At 45.4% G+C, this 14,703-nt stretch overlaps 1 protein-coding gene across 3 annotated transcripts in view; it reads left to right on the plus strand.

The window, feature by feature from the left end:
* The window catches only part of LUC7L (LUC7 like), a 253,595-nt gene that overhangs the window by 232,273 nt on the left and 6,619 nt on the right, over positions 1–14,703 (plus strand). For all 3 annotated transcript variants that reach the window (XM_078663114.1, XM_078663115.1, XM_078663116.1), the window contains one exon: positions 8,914–9,072. In XM_078663114.1, coding sequence (XP_078519240.1) covers positions 8,914–9,072 — 159 coding nt within the window. The remainder of the gene's footprint in view (positions 1–8,913; positions 9,073–14,703) is intronic.

Raw genomic sequence — 14,703 nt, forward strand, 5'->3', positions numbered from 1 at the left:
CTTTTAGGAGTAGTATTGCAGCTTTCAGACTTTACTCGATTCGCATCCATACATCCACATCCCCTAAAAGAGGTGTTTTTTCAAACTGTATGAAGAAACCATACTACTTACACACACTTATGGAGCCCTAAAGATTATTCTGTTTACGGCTGAAATTGCTTTTGAATCGGGCCCTGTGTGTAAAAAATTGATATTTTGCAACAAAAACATGGTTTAGGTAAGTGATTTCAGTTAATCTGGTGTTACCATTAAAACGTTGTAAATACTTGAGAGACTGAAAAGGCCAATATGAAGATGGCACTCGTCACTGGGGCATTATGGTGCATTGGTAAACCTCATAGGCATGGACTAGTACTTCAGAAAAACACTAAAAACGTGGCTGTTCCAAAAGTTGTGCAAATGTGTTAAACCGCATCTCTTCTAGCAAGCTTATTATCTACCGCTTGCACTGTAGGAATCGTTGACGCTTCCTCCCCTGTAGTTTTCCTTTGTGCCAGAATACCGGTTATGTGACTGAGCGCTTTATGAATGACATAAGTAAGTAAAACTTGCCCTGGATATTTGCCGGCTACTGTGTGTGAATAAAGCAGATCTTGATTTGAAACAAAGTAATTGATTGCATGAGTATGCTAACCATGTGAATCTGTAGTCTCCCAAATTCCCCCTTTGGTCATAAGTAACTTTATGTTCAAAGCATGTGTGCTGTAGAGACGCATGCTTTGCATACTCCTGCCATCTAGTGTTGGGTCCGGATGTTTGCAAGTTGTTTTTTTTCGAAGAAGTCTTTCCTAGCCACAAGGTAAGATGACTCCTCCTTTTGGTGATTGTACGCATGGGCATCGACTACATTGTTAGCTTGTTTTTTTCCGCCATTGGGTTCGGACGTGTGCTCCGGTTCAACACCGTTCCTAGTGTTCCCCTCGACACGCAATCCTCTCTACTCTCGATGGTATTGTTACCGTACGCTTTTACACTTCTCTGCCTATTGTTCGACATCGGAATCGACCTTCCATCAGAAAGCTTTATGGGTGGCCTTTGAGGCCTGAATGTGCCCGGTCAGCTGTATGTCGATGGATTGGACTCTGTTTAAATTCTGTCCTCTGTGCCACGCGAAGTATCCGCGCACCGACTCACACGAAGTGTGGAACTTGTGCTTATCTCCCGAGCACAAAGAAGAAAACTGATGCTTGCAAATCGTTCCTTTCTAAAAAAAACAAAAAAACTAGACGCGACCATCTGGCTCGACGTCGAGACATGTATCGTCAAAGCATTGAAGGCATGCTGGACATGTTTGGTGAAGCCTCTGGCCAAGAAGACATCGAGGCATTAGCCGCTGAAGAGGAGGAAGCCTTCTCCGAACAAAGCTCCAACTCTGAGCTCGAGATAGACCTCGACGCCGAAGAACTGCCGCAGGGACAGGGTGACGCAAGTATCGAAGACCCCTCGCCCCTTCAAACACTGAAAAAACACAAGACTTCGGCACCACTTCCGCCTTCTGGCTGAGGTCAGCACTGAGACGACGTTCCCAACGCCCCACCCTCAGTCCCGGCTCTGAAACAGCCAGTCAAGTCTTCCGGTTCTGTACCAAGTTGCCAAAAGTCCTCGTCGGAGCCGAAACCCTCCGATTCCAAGCAGAAGTCGGGCATGGAGCCGAAATCCTTTGTTCCGAAACCCAAGCATCCTTAGGAGCTAAAACCTTCCACGCAGAAAGGTCATACTCCGTCGGCACCGGAAACTTCAGCACCGAAACACAAAGATCCCTTAGGATCCGCAACTGGACAATATTCTGTTAACACCAGATCCAAAGCAGAAGAGGCTACACATTAACCATGAGACTTGTCATATTTACACAAAACCACTTGTAAAACGCAAGCTTCACAATGAGGACATTTCTTACAAGATCCCCCTTGAAAAAATAATCTGTAGCTACAAGTCCTTCCCATCTTCCATCTCCTCCTCCAGCACTTCTGCCTCCACCTCAGAATCCTTTGCATATTACCTCAGGATTCCCCACAATCACACCATGATGATGATGACAATGCAAATGATGGGGGGGGAGAATAACACCAGTTTTGATCAGGAGACATGCTTGGTTAAGGATTTCAGGGTTTAAACCTGAAGTCCAGCCATCAATCCTTAACACACCCTTTGATAAGAAACACCTATTTGGTCCTAACGTTGACCAGGCATTAGAGAAAATGCAGGACACAGAGGTAGCTAAATCTATGGGAGCACTACTGAATACCTCCAGCAGAGTCTCTTTTTGTCACTCATTTTACAGAGGAGGGGTCAAAAACAGATCAAAATACCTCCACTTACAAAGGTAACAGCCCGTCCTCTACCTCCAGAGGGTTTTTTCTATGAAGTTATAGAGGCAACAACTTCAAGGTAGGGGTAAGTGCAACACACCATATAACTCCCCTTCACTCATCAAACAGTGACTTGCTCACGCGCCCCCCCCTTAACACCACACCTGTCTGTGGAAGACTTCAACAATTTCTCCCCGTTTGGCATTCTATAGCGTCAGATAAATGGGTGCTTGGAATTATCCAACATGGTTATTGTCTGGAGCTTACCAGCAATCCCCAAAACATTCCACCTCTGTCTCACAAGTTGACTCCAGCACACACACACTTACTGAAACAAGAGGTTCAGTCCCTCTTACTGAAAGGGGCAATAGCACTGTCCCAATACATTACCAGGGCTCAGGGGTTTACTCTCTATACTTTCTCATCCCCAAAAAGGATGGTTCCCTATGACCTATTCTGGATCTCAGAGAGCTAAATAGTTATATACTGTCAGAGCACTTTCACATGGTGACACTTCAACAGGTACTCCTACTTTTACAAAGAGCAAACGTTGTCCTCCCTAGATTTAAAGGACGCGTATTTTCACGTTACAATTCATCCGGCTCATCGCAAATACCTCAGATTTGTGATAGCGGGCAAGCATTACCAATTAAAGGTGCTTCCCTTCGCAGTGACTACAGTGCCCAGAGTTTTCACCAAATGCCTGGCGGTAGTCGCTGCTCATCTCAGAAGACAACATACTCACTTTTTCCCCTATCTAGATGACTGGCTTATCAAAGCCAGCACTGACAAGAACTGTCTACAACCCACATAGATCTACTTCACCAACTGGGGCTCACCATCAATGCTCAGAAATCTCACCTGTGCCCGTCACAGATGCAGTCTAGACCCCGTCAAAGCTCTAACTTATCCTAATGTAGCCAGAAATCGCAATATTCAGGTTATAATTTTACAGTTTGAACCCAACCAAGCTTTACCAGCCAGAGTGTTCATGCAACTGCTGGGAATGATGGCATCTTGCATCACGATTGTACCCCATGCAAGGCTTCACATACGACTCCTACAAGAGTTCTTATCACGTCAGTGGAATCAGTCACAGGGTCAGTTAACCGATCTAGTGTTGGTAGACTGCCGTACCCATTGCTCTGTGCAGTGGTGGAACCCACAAAACTTATAAACAGGCCGGCCTTTCATTGAATCCTATTCCACAGAGTCTGCTCACAGCAGACTCCTCTCTAACAGGTTGTGGGGCTCATCTCAAGGGTTACACAATACCCTTGCTGTAGAGCAAAAAGCACAAGGCTCTCCACATCAATTACCTAGAGCTTTTAGCAGTTTTTCTGGCACTCAAAGCTTTTCAAGCTCACTTCATCACCAAAACTCTCTTTAGTCTGAACGGACAACAGCAATGTACTATGTGAACAAGCGGGGGGAGGGGGGGCACACTCAACACTTGCTCGAGCCATTTGGAAATGGGCAATCCATCACAAGATTTATCTTATGGCAGAACATCTCCCAGGAGTAAACAGGTAAATTGCCGACCTCAGCAGAAGGAGACCGCAAATTCACGAGTGAAAACTTCATCCCCAGGTTCTCCTTCCATATTTTTAACAATGGGGTTTTCCACATATAGACCTGTTCGCCACAGTGAAACGCAAAATGCCCAAGCTTCGGCTCCAGGTTCCCACACCCGCTCTCAAAGGGCAATGCCCTATGGATGAACTGGTCAGGGATATTTGCCTACGCTTTTCCGCTTTTCCAGCTCACTCCGTGTGTGGTTAGGAAACACAGGCAAACATCCCTCACACTAACTCTAGTAGCTCCCACGTGGGCCCGTCAACCATGGTACACCATCCGGTTGAAGCGGACAATAGTTCTACATCAAAAGCTATACCTCACCTCCAGTCTCCTCACAAAGCACCATGGAACAATCAGACATCCAAATCCCTGTATGACTATTCGAAAAGACACAAGAAGGCCTACCACCAGAGCTTGCTATGCAGAAAAATTTAAAATATTTGCTTTATACTGCTATAACACAATCAATCCTTTAGATGCTTCCATGCAAAACATTGTTACCTGTTACATTTACAGCGAACAGGACTAGCGTATACGTCAATTTGTTTGCACAGTGCAGCAGTAGCTGCCTACTTGCAAAATAGGCAACATCTATGAGTATTTAGAGTTACAGTAATAAAAGCTTTCATGGAAGGCTTAAAAAGAGTATTACCACCACAGATTCCGCCTGCCCGAGTGTGGAATCTCAACATTCTTCTCACAAGGCTCATGGGTCCACCTTTTGAACAATTGCACTAGTGCCCTATGCAATTCCTCTCATGGAATGTTGCTTCCTCATTGCCATCACATCTCTGAGGAGAATTGGTGAGCTACAGGCATTAACTTTAGAAGAACCCTTCTTTCAGCTACACAAAGGCAGGATAGTTCTCTGCACCAACGCTGCCAAATTCATTCTGAAAGTTGTTACTGCCTTTCACATAAACCAATCAATTGAGTAACCAGTTTTCTTTCCTCAACCTGTTTCTGTAGAAGAACGCGCTTGTCGCACGCTTGACGTTAAGAGCTTTACTGTACTACATAGATAGGACAAAAGACTTTTGCAAAACAAAACTGTTTATTGCATTTGCTCCACCTCACAAAGGCAATCCTATTTCTATATCTGGTATTGCCAGATGGATTGGTAAATGCATTCAATCATGCTATGCTAAAGCTAAAAGAACTTTAACTATTTCCCCTAGAGGCTTTCCACTCGCAAAATAGGGGCTTCTGTGGCCTTTTTAGGTAACATTCCGCTAGCTGACATATGTAAGGCAGCTACATGGTCTACACCACTCACATTTACCAAACATTATTGCGTAGATGTGTTAGCACTGTGTAGGAGAGTAGGGTCTGTTTCCTATGGTCACCCCTACTTTTTGCTTTTGCTTCTCAGGTTTTCGACTTAGATGTAGCTGTGAGCCTGCTGATCAGACCCACAGCCCAGATGCACACTCTCTAAATGTATACCATGTACTCTAGGTGCATCCACAATTGGGAATTGGTTCACCTTATCAGCCCCTGTACAAGTGTACCATAGGTGCCCATGGCATAGGTGCAACCAAGGCCTACCAGGGGCTGCAGCGTGTATTAAGCCACCCCTGGCTAGCCATCCAAACTGACACAACTGGCTGATCACTCAGCTGGGGCAAGGTCGTGTAATCACCCATTGCTTAGGTATAGTATTCCTATATCTACCCTTATATATAGACACACAGTAACCTATAAGTCACTCCTATGGCAGGCCTTAACAATCCTGGAGGCAGAGTGCTTGGTTATGTGTGAGATGGTGATCTAGCATGAGCTGAGCCTGTCTGCAGCTTTCGGAACCATGTCCTTATAGCTGTTCTATGATATCGCCATACCATATACTCTTAAGTGCATTATAATCCTTGCGGTTAAATGCTAACTTTGGTTTGGCTTTATCCAAACATGTCGTGTAAGGTGTCATAAGCTTTGGAATACTACTCCTTCGCCAATTCTGGCGACGGGGGTAGCATTCCACCCTTCTAGAGGGAGAAGACATGTTGTTGCTGACTATCCCGGTTAAAGTTAACCAGAGCCCCAGCGTCACAAAATGGACGCTGCTGCCACCGACACAAGTCTGACCTCCTGCTGCTGGGAGTCCTTCCAGTCACGGAGGTTTGGACAATAGGTTTCCTGCCTGGGGAGGTGCGAGCACCACCCCAGACAGGACTTTGTATATTGGGACAGGGAGGGCTGAATAGAATGAGACACTGCCTGGAGCACCCTAGGTGCTCCATGCATACCCCGGTTCAACCCGGTTGCTGGGGCACTCCAGCCCCAGCTCTGGCACGAAACTGGACAAAGGAGAGGGGGTGTAACCACCCCCCCTTGCTGGTCCCACCCATAGGAGGGACCTATAAAGTAATCCAGCCCCTTTTAGTTGTATAAAGGTAGGAGCTGAGTCCTGAGACTTTAGATTAATCCTGAATTGAAATTTGACACGAAACTCTGGACCTTCGACATTCTGCTGAAGCTGAAGACTGAAGAATCTCCCTTGTGGCCAAGGAGTGACCACCCTGGGCAACCAGGCACCATCCAGCAAATCAACGGCTTGCTTTGTCGACTTTCCCGCCGGAACCCGAGCACAGAGCCTGACAAGACCCAGACTTCCAGACCTCTCTGACCCTCTCTTCACGACTGCAGCATAGCTGAGATCCGTGGAGGCGACAAGACACGTGGGACCGGACATCTTGAAAAGCCTGCAACTTGCTACCTGTGCAGCTCCTGAGGTACCCTCGAAGCTGTGCACTGTGGATTGAGAAGCCCCGATCCTGAGCTCCATCTGCGACTAAGATCAGCCCCCCACACTCCACGAGTTCTGCTTGCGGCCCTTCTGCTTTTGTTCTGCTCGGCGCGTTGCCCGGTTGCTAGCCCGTTGGCAGTAGCCTCTGTGACGACAATCCTTAGAAACCACCTCGCTGGTCTGGTTGCTCCAGACTGGCCCATGCTTCCCTGCAAAGTTGAAGCACCCCAGACCTTGCTGGTCTGCACCAGAAGCCTTTGTTGTATCCTGCGTGGGTTGTCTTTGCCAAGGCTTGTTGACTCCAATCCGGAAGTCGACCCCTCCATCTGCGAGAACCTTCGTGGTACAGCTCGTCTCCAGCACCTGGTCGTCGTCGACGCCTCCTGGTCCACGTGGCTGCCAAGACAAGCTTCAAGACAGCACCTGATTGCTCCTCGACGTCGTCTGGTTCCTTCCTGGTTCCACCTGGTCACTGGCTAGTGACCCAGACTCTGTCCCCTCTGCTTTCAGGTCCTCTTCATCTTCGATCCACCCTTGGATCCACCCGGACATCTTCCTCCTGGTCGCCTGCAGCATCTTTCTTCAAAGGCTCCATAGGATTCAACGGCGAAACCCGACACATCTTCACACCTATGCACCCGCCGTCCGTGGGTGAGGTAACGCGAGTACTTCGGTGCTCCAAAGGGTATTGACTATCCAAGTGTCTAGGTTTTTAGTTGTTTCCTTCTAGTTAGACCAGAAGTGTCCTAAATCCTTCTAAATCTAACTTCTAAGTTCCCATTGACTTTGCATTGACTCACGCGTGTGTGTAAAGACACTGCATGCGCCGCCTGTGGGCCTCCTACTTCTAAACTAAGGTTCAGATAGTGTAGCCCCAGCGATGCCCTAGGCCTTTCCTTTTCTCGTGATGTGGTACTTATACCACTTTCTTAATATATGGTTTGCTAAGCAACAAGGGCCTAACCGTAAATTGTGCTACTTAACGTATTCTGACTAAGTATCTTGTTATGTGCTTTGGCCTCTGATCTCATAAAGAGTTCAGAGGAGTGAGTTAGTAAATGAATGCATATATATTTTATATATATCCTGTGTGGTGTCCTTTCATTTGATATTCAAGGGGTTACATATGGTAAAACAGCTGGCTTTACACGCCCTCAAGTCTTCTAGCCTAAGACTGTTCTGTCCACGCTACCACTAGGATAGCTGGTCTATAAGGTTGACTTACAACCATCACCATAAGGTTTGTTTGGACTGGTGCAAGGTGTTCACTAGAATAGTGACCATCATATACCAGGCCAACTTCTCACGCACGTCAACAAGCTAATGTAGGCCAAGCAGTACTTAAAACACTGTTCTAAACCGCTGCAACCCCTACAGGTTTGCCACCGCTTCGGGAGTATACTGCTTTATAGTCTTTGCAAAGCATGTGTGTATATACAGCACACATGCCTCGAACGGATAATGTTACTTACCAAGTAAGCATCTGTTCTGGGCATGTAGAGCTGTAGATTCCCATGCGCCCATTTGGGAGTATACTGCTTTATAGTCTATGCAAAGCATGTGTATATACAGCACACATGCCTCGAATGGATAATGTTACTTACCAAGTAAGCATCTGCTCTGGGCATGTAGAGCTGTAAATTCACATGCGCCTCCCCGAGTACCTATAGTTGTTGCAGTTCATTACACATTTATACGCATGGACATCTATATACTACACTTCCTTACTCCATTCTCACCCTCTTGTGGGGAAAACAATTTAACAATGAAGTCAATGCCCATGCGCACAATCACCGAAAGGAGTCGCCGCCTAACCTCGTGACGAGAAAAGACTTCTTCGGAGAAAAACAACTTGCAAACGTCCGGACCCAACACTAGATTGCAGGAGTATGCAAAGCATGTGAATCTATAGCTCTACATGCCAAGAAGAGATGCTTACTGGGTAAGTAACATTATCCTTTCTTCCTTCATCTATAATTTATCTTTTTTGATGTGTTTAATAATCAGACCTGCCTCTTCCTTTTTGGTATACTGCAGTGCAGTCTTGTGTGGCGATTTTACAAGAGTGAATATTTTTTTAATTTTACTAATTAATTTTCTGATTGATTCTGATCAGGCCTTTTACAGAGGATTGAAACATTACCATTTATTGCTATAACTTTTATATTGGTGGGTCACAAATTGTTGTGTAGCGTATGGATTCTTAAGTAGTTAATGGTAACCTAGTTATTTTTTTTGCCAGTGTATGAAGGAAACATTTAAAAATTATTTGTCCTTCAGATCACGTTCTCGGGACAGAAGAAGACGGCGTTCAAGATCAGCTTCTCGGGAGAGAAAACGGTCACGATCTAGATCAAGGGACCGGCACAGGCGTCACCGTAGCCGTTCTCGCAGCAGAAGTTATCGTCGCAATTCCAGAGAAAGGAGTTCAAAACACAAGTAACTATCTCTTAAAGTGCAGTTCCTTATCGCCGCAGGAACAGGTACTTTTTCTCTTAGAGGTTACCATGGGTATGGTTTAGTATGGCATTGGTGGGATTAAAGTGGAGTAATCAGTTTAAAAATATCTTCGCCTGAGATCTATGAATACCTAAAATAGGGTTTTCCGGTATTGGTGCTTCCAGATTTTAAGATAATCCAAATTGCAAATATTTCTTTTTTAGGTTTCTTGTAAATACATTTCTCATGTGGATATCCTGAATGTCTGTTATGGTCCTTGCTGGTTTGTTGAACACATCTGGCTTGATACCTTTTATTGTAAGTAGTATGGTTAAAATCACTACACTGAAACCTTACTTCCAGCATGGTGCACAAGTTGATGTACTTTCATGTTTAGACATCGGAACCTAACATTTTATGATGAAATGCCAGGCTGCAAAACCCCCCCCCCCCCTTTCTTACTACCTTCAGGTGTTGGCATTCTTACTTTTTTTCTGTGAATGTTTAAATGAGTAAGCCTCTGCCAGTAGTTCTGCTTCAACCCATACACTAGTTTGGTATATCGTCATTGGCTGCCTTCATGACAGTATAATACTACTGGGTGGGATAATCCTCGCCTCTGTGCCCTTAATAGCATTGAAAATGGCCTTCATTTGAGCTAGGCAAATTTTCCTTCTATGTCGGGACTGGAGGCGAGGATTATGTTATTTCAAAGCGTACTTACCACGAATTGGGCTATGGCTTAAAGTAGAATCTCTTAAAAGTAGATTCAAAAACCAGTCTGCTGCACGCATGAGATCCTGTAAATATGCCCCCAAGCAGGAGGCTTTTGGGACTATTGCACCTCTCGTCTAATGTGCTTCGAAACGCTTCTTGTCCATGCCAGCTTGCTGCATCACCCATCGGGCGGGGGGGATGGGGGCGGGCGGGAAGTTGTCTGTTATCTTTTGGTGTGCTCTAAGGCATTCCACCACACACAATTTTGGAGCATCTGCAAGAGCTGGGTAAGCAATTGTGCGGCTGTTGGACTTAGTGGGTCAACTTAGCTTGAAAAATACCGCTTCAGGGAAAATACCCTGGCTATTATATCTACGGCTTGCACATCTTAGACCCTTCTGCACGAGATAAGGCAAAGTAACATTGCCAATTTAGCTGAAATATCCTTTCGGTATAAAAACTGATTCAGTTGCCATAAGAAAAACTTCAATACCAAATTAACATCCCATAGCACTGCATAACGCAGTTCTGGAGGCAGCGAGATAACAATCCCCCCCCCGAATCAGTCTGCAATCAAAAGGATGCTGGACAACCGGTGCCCCATCTATCTGAGCATGGCCTGCCAAGATGGCAGATCATATGGCATTAATTGACCAATATGCCAATTAATCTTCCGCTAAGCTTGACAAACAATTGAGGATTTGGACTACATCAGATCCAGTTTCGGATACAAACTCATCCGTCACGTCCAGGAGGAACTGTAGCGTTTTGTTGTGCTGTCGGCCTGGGCTGTGGATAGGAGGAGCTCAGCCTGGCTCCAAAGGCCTGGGAGTTTCCAGCTTCGCATGTAATCCGCCACGCCATGAGATACAAAGGCAATTCTGTCATTAGCCGATGCGGCTCATTGTTCGAACTCGGTAGAATATGCGGAAAGAGGGGCAGTCGAATTGGAGAACCCCAAGAAAGTTCCAGAAGAACTGAAAATCCCACTTGAGACCTCCATATGGGTGTTATAATGACAACATTCGCCCCCTGTCTGCGAACTCGAGCTCACACCCACATGATCATCGACAACAGGGGAAATGCATACTCCTTCTCCTGACTTCAGTTTTGGAGAAACAGGTCTGTTGCTTCCCCTAGATCAGAGGTCTTCAAACTTTTGGATGCCGAGACCCCCCCCAGTAAACATTTTCAGGCCTAAGGACCCCTCCTAACAAACCATTCTAAACCTATAGGCAGAGCTACTGGAATTATGAGGCAGGTGAGGACCAAATTATGCGGCAGGCTTGACTAAATTGTATGGTAAGAAAAAATAAATAATACTATTTGATGCCGCATATTTTGAGTTAGTATTGCTCCATTATTTTGACATTTTTACACACAGTAACACTGAGGAAAGATTTCATCTCATCAGTACCAGTTATAATGAAAATACAGCAATAAACAACAAAGATGTCTAGTCAACCTTTGTGAAGGGGCTTCCACTCCTCAGGAATAAGTGCTGCCACATTAGAAGCTCACCTGGCACTGGCCGGGAGCAGCAAGGGTCCCTTAAAACCCTGGCAGCCTTATGCAGAGTTAAGCAGTTTAGCTATGCCACTTTCCTCTCACCCCCTCGCTTCCATCCCTCTCTCCTCTTCCAACCCTGGACCCCTCTCTTACTTTGCAAGCCATTTTCTTTCTCCCCTTTTTACAACTTCTGAACTCTCCACATTCAACCTCTCACTTCATGTTTAATCACCTCTTACCATTCTGTCTTTTCACTGCCCTCCTCTCTCGAATGTATCTCATGGCCTCTCTGTACACATCACCTCTCTCTCCCCTCAGCACCTTTCATTCACCTCAAGTCTCTTCCTTCAAATTTCTGTCTATTTGTATCTTACACCTGTCCAGTCCACCATTCATCTTTCACATCTCCCCTTTGTTCTTCCACACATCCTTGAACCAACGTCCCTCTCGCCTATTACCTCAGCACCCACCTCAGTACTCCTTCTCTTCCCTCATCGCTGTTGTCCCTCACCCACGTCGAACCAATGTCACAGATCATCACTCCGCTATCTTCTCTCACCGTTTAACAGTATCCCTCCTCTTTGCCCTCACCTTTCGCTCACACTCACTTCTCTTGCGTTTCTGCACTTCTTCGGCACTTCACATTTCTCCTCATCCCTGACCTCATAAATCTAATTCTCTTGCTCCCATGCTGTCCTCTCTCATCCCATCTACTCTCACCCTCTCATCTCTCCTAACTGGGCATACCTGTATGCTCCTCTCGCGACGGCTGACTGACAGACGCCGAGCGAGGGAGAGGAGTCCGGTCTCAAAACAAGGAATTGGGCACAGCTAAACTGTTGAACGCATGCGACGGCTTCATACTGAACCTGTCGAGTTCGCCCCAAAGAACAAAAGCGAGTTGGAATCCATAATGGAAACTCAGCTGACTACCAATAACAGGAGTCTTTGAAAAACGCTAAGAAGACAAGGACTGAACACCCTGAGGTCCTGAAGAGAACCCCCACAATCAAGGGGTTTCGAAACGCGTCGACCTTTTTGTAGACCTTGTTGTACATTAGGCTAATCTTGGGGATAAATGTTTGTGTGAACTATTGATATTGTAAATAGGTTTGATGGCCTAATTTACAAATTGTTTCAATTGTCACTTGAGAAGGTTAAAAGGAATATTAGCACCTCACCAATTAGAATAACGGGTTCTGTTGAACCTTGGTGTGGCCATTATTATATAAAATATCCCCCCTCTTTTGCTTCCCCTGAAAAATCCTCACCGTTCACTTTTTCAGCTTTTTGTATGCCAACCCTTGAGTTAGTTTTTTGTATGAGCGTTTTATAGAACAAATGATGACTGCGCAATGAGTCAGTATGAGTGATATCTGTCCTATTTTTCTCATTGTTTGTAGCTTTTGCTTTGCACTTTGCACTCTTCCAGAATCCCCTTTTAAATAACAATTTGCCCTCCCTCCACTCTTGTTCCATAATTTGAAAATCCTTTTGAAAATGAAAAAATAACTTTTGAATTTTTTACAAAATTAAAAAGATTAATACAGACACATTGTGTTTATGCGACAATTGTTTAATTTCATTGTGCATTTAAAACAGGTTAACTAATTTTCGCAGTACTGGCATCTTGTTTCGTTGATATTGATATGTGGCGCAGCCTTACTGCGCTTTAGCCAAACCCTTTTGGTGTTTTCTCGTTCCCACATTCCTGGCCTTCTTCCTCTTACGTAGTTTGGAAGAGGCCCCATGCTCGGCACCACCCCCTCCTCCCCCACTCATTGACTTACGCTTCCCCATTTAGTGTGCCCTTCTTACAAAAAGTAGTAAGCCAATTAGATGATTCGCAATCTAAATACTAGAGTCCAATAGTCAACCAGTGGTCCACTGCTTACAAAAACAGTCAGGGGCAAGAAACAGTACCTTATCATATGTCGTAGCTAGTGATTTCAGGCTCCATAAACTGGCATATCAGAGGGCTGGCTCTTCCTGGTGCGGACGGGCCCGCCCTTGGCCCGGGTAGCGCCCGCGCACGTCCCGCGCTGCGTGGGGCCTTAGGGATTTTTATGCGCCTCCTGGCGCAGGGTCTTGACTAGTAATCCCCGCGCCGCTGCGGATTCTGGGTAATGTAGTTCCCTCCGGCCGGAGATAGATAGATAGAGATAGATAGAGAGATAGAGAGAGCGCACTATGCCATGCAAGGTCAGGAAGAGACTGCTGGTTCAACCTGCAGTGTCTTTTTCAGAGGCACTCCTTACCTTGTAGGGACTGAAACCCCAAAATGTCCTATGGGAGCGGCTATCAGGTGTCACAGCTTCACTGTATTCAGAACACCTGAGTTTGGATTATTAATGGGCTATGAAAGCTCAGTAGTTTATTACTTGAGACCTGCTCTTTACTGCTTGTCAGTGACGACATTTGTGAGTTCGAGATTCTTACTCAGATTCACAAATATGTGCATAGTGCTGCGCCTGATTGCTTGGCCCTTAAAATGTTTCTGTATCTTTCCTGTCGTACTGTGTTCTGTAAATCTTTTCCTCATGCTTGTTTTCAGTAAAAATTGCAAGTCTTGTGTAGATTGAAGATTCTTTAAGGTGGAATCCATAGTGAAGCATTGACTTTTTATTTTTTAGATTTGTCTAAATTTGCGACTTGTGCATTGGTTCTGTTCGGTCTATGGTATGTGTGTGTTCCCCTATTATATTGCCATTTTTGTGCTCACCCATTCCCTTCCCTCCAGTTGCATCATCAGTTCTGTAAAACACTTGTCAGGAGCAGAGTTGGAGCCAGAAAATAAACTGTAAAATTTACATTTGAATAGCAGAAAGCTAACACTTGTGGATCGGAGAACCTTCAGAGTGGATGGGCGTATTGCTAAATGTTTCCATTTCTAAGGGGGTTTAAGGACTAACTTGGACAGGTTTTGGGAAGACATGTCCAAAGCCTTCCCATCACGTTACTTTTTAATATATGAGGCAGTGCATTAAATGTTAACTGTGCACGTACCCAGTTTATCGTTTCTGAATACCTATCTCGATGGAAGATACCATGCTATAAGTTAATTTGTCGCATAGTTATTCAAAGTAGGTATTTATTCAGATGAATTTCAAATTTGTTTTATTGGTTTTAAGGGCAAGAATGACAGGCATTGCAAAACAGTAGGTATGCAGTAGGCATATATAGCGAGCGAGACACAGGCACGTCTTCTCTAAGAGTCTTCAAGGAAGCAGATAAACCATGCCCACGTAGAAATGCTCTGCCGACACTTTGGTGAAAGCGCCCGGCTTGGGCAGCAACACTGTCAGCCGCCAGCATGTCCGGTGGTATGGAGCTCGGGCCCTTGAAAGAGTTAAACAACCTCGCAAGTATTGGAGCTAGTACCTGGCCGAAGAGTTTGTAAAAGCC

The sequence above is a fragment of the Lissotriton helveticus genome, chromosome 10 (genome assembly GCF_964261635.1).
Source record: "Lissotriton helveticus chromosome 10, aLisHel1.1, whole genome shotgun sequence".
NCBI classification, from domain to species: Eukaryota; Metazoa; Chordata; class Amphibia; order Caudata; family Salamandridae; genus Lissotriton; species Lissotriton helveticus.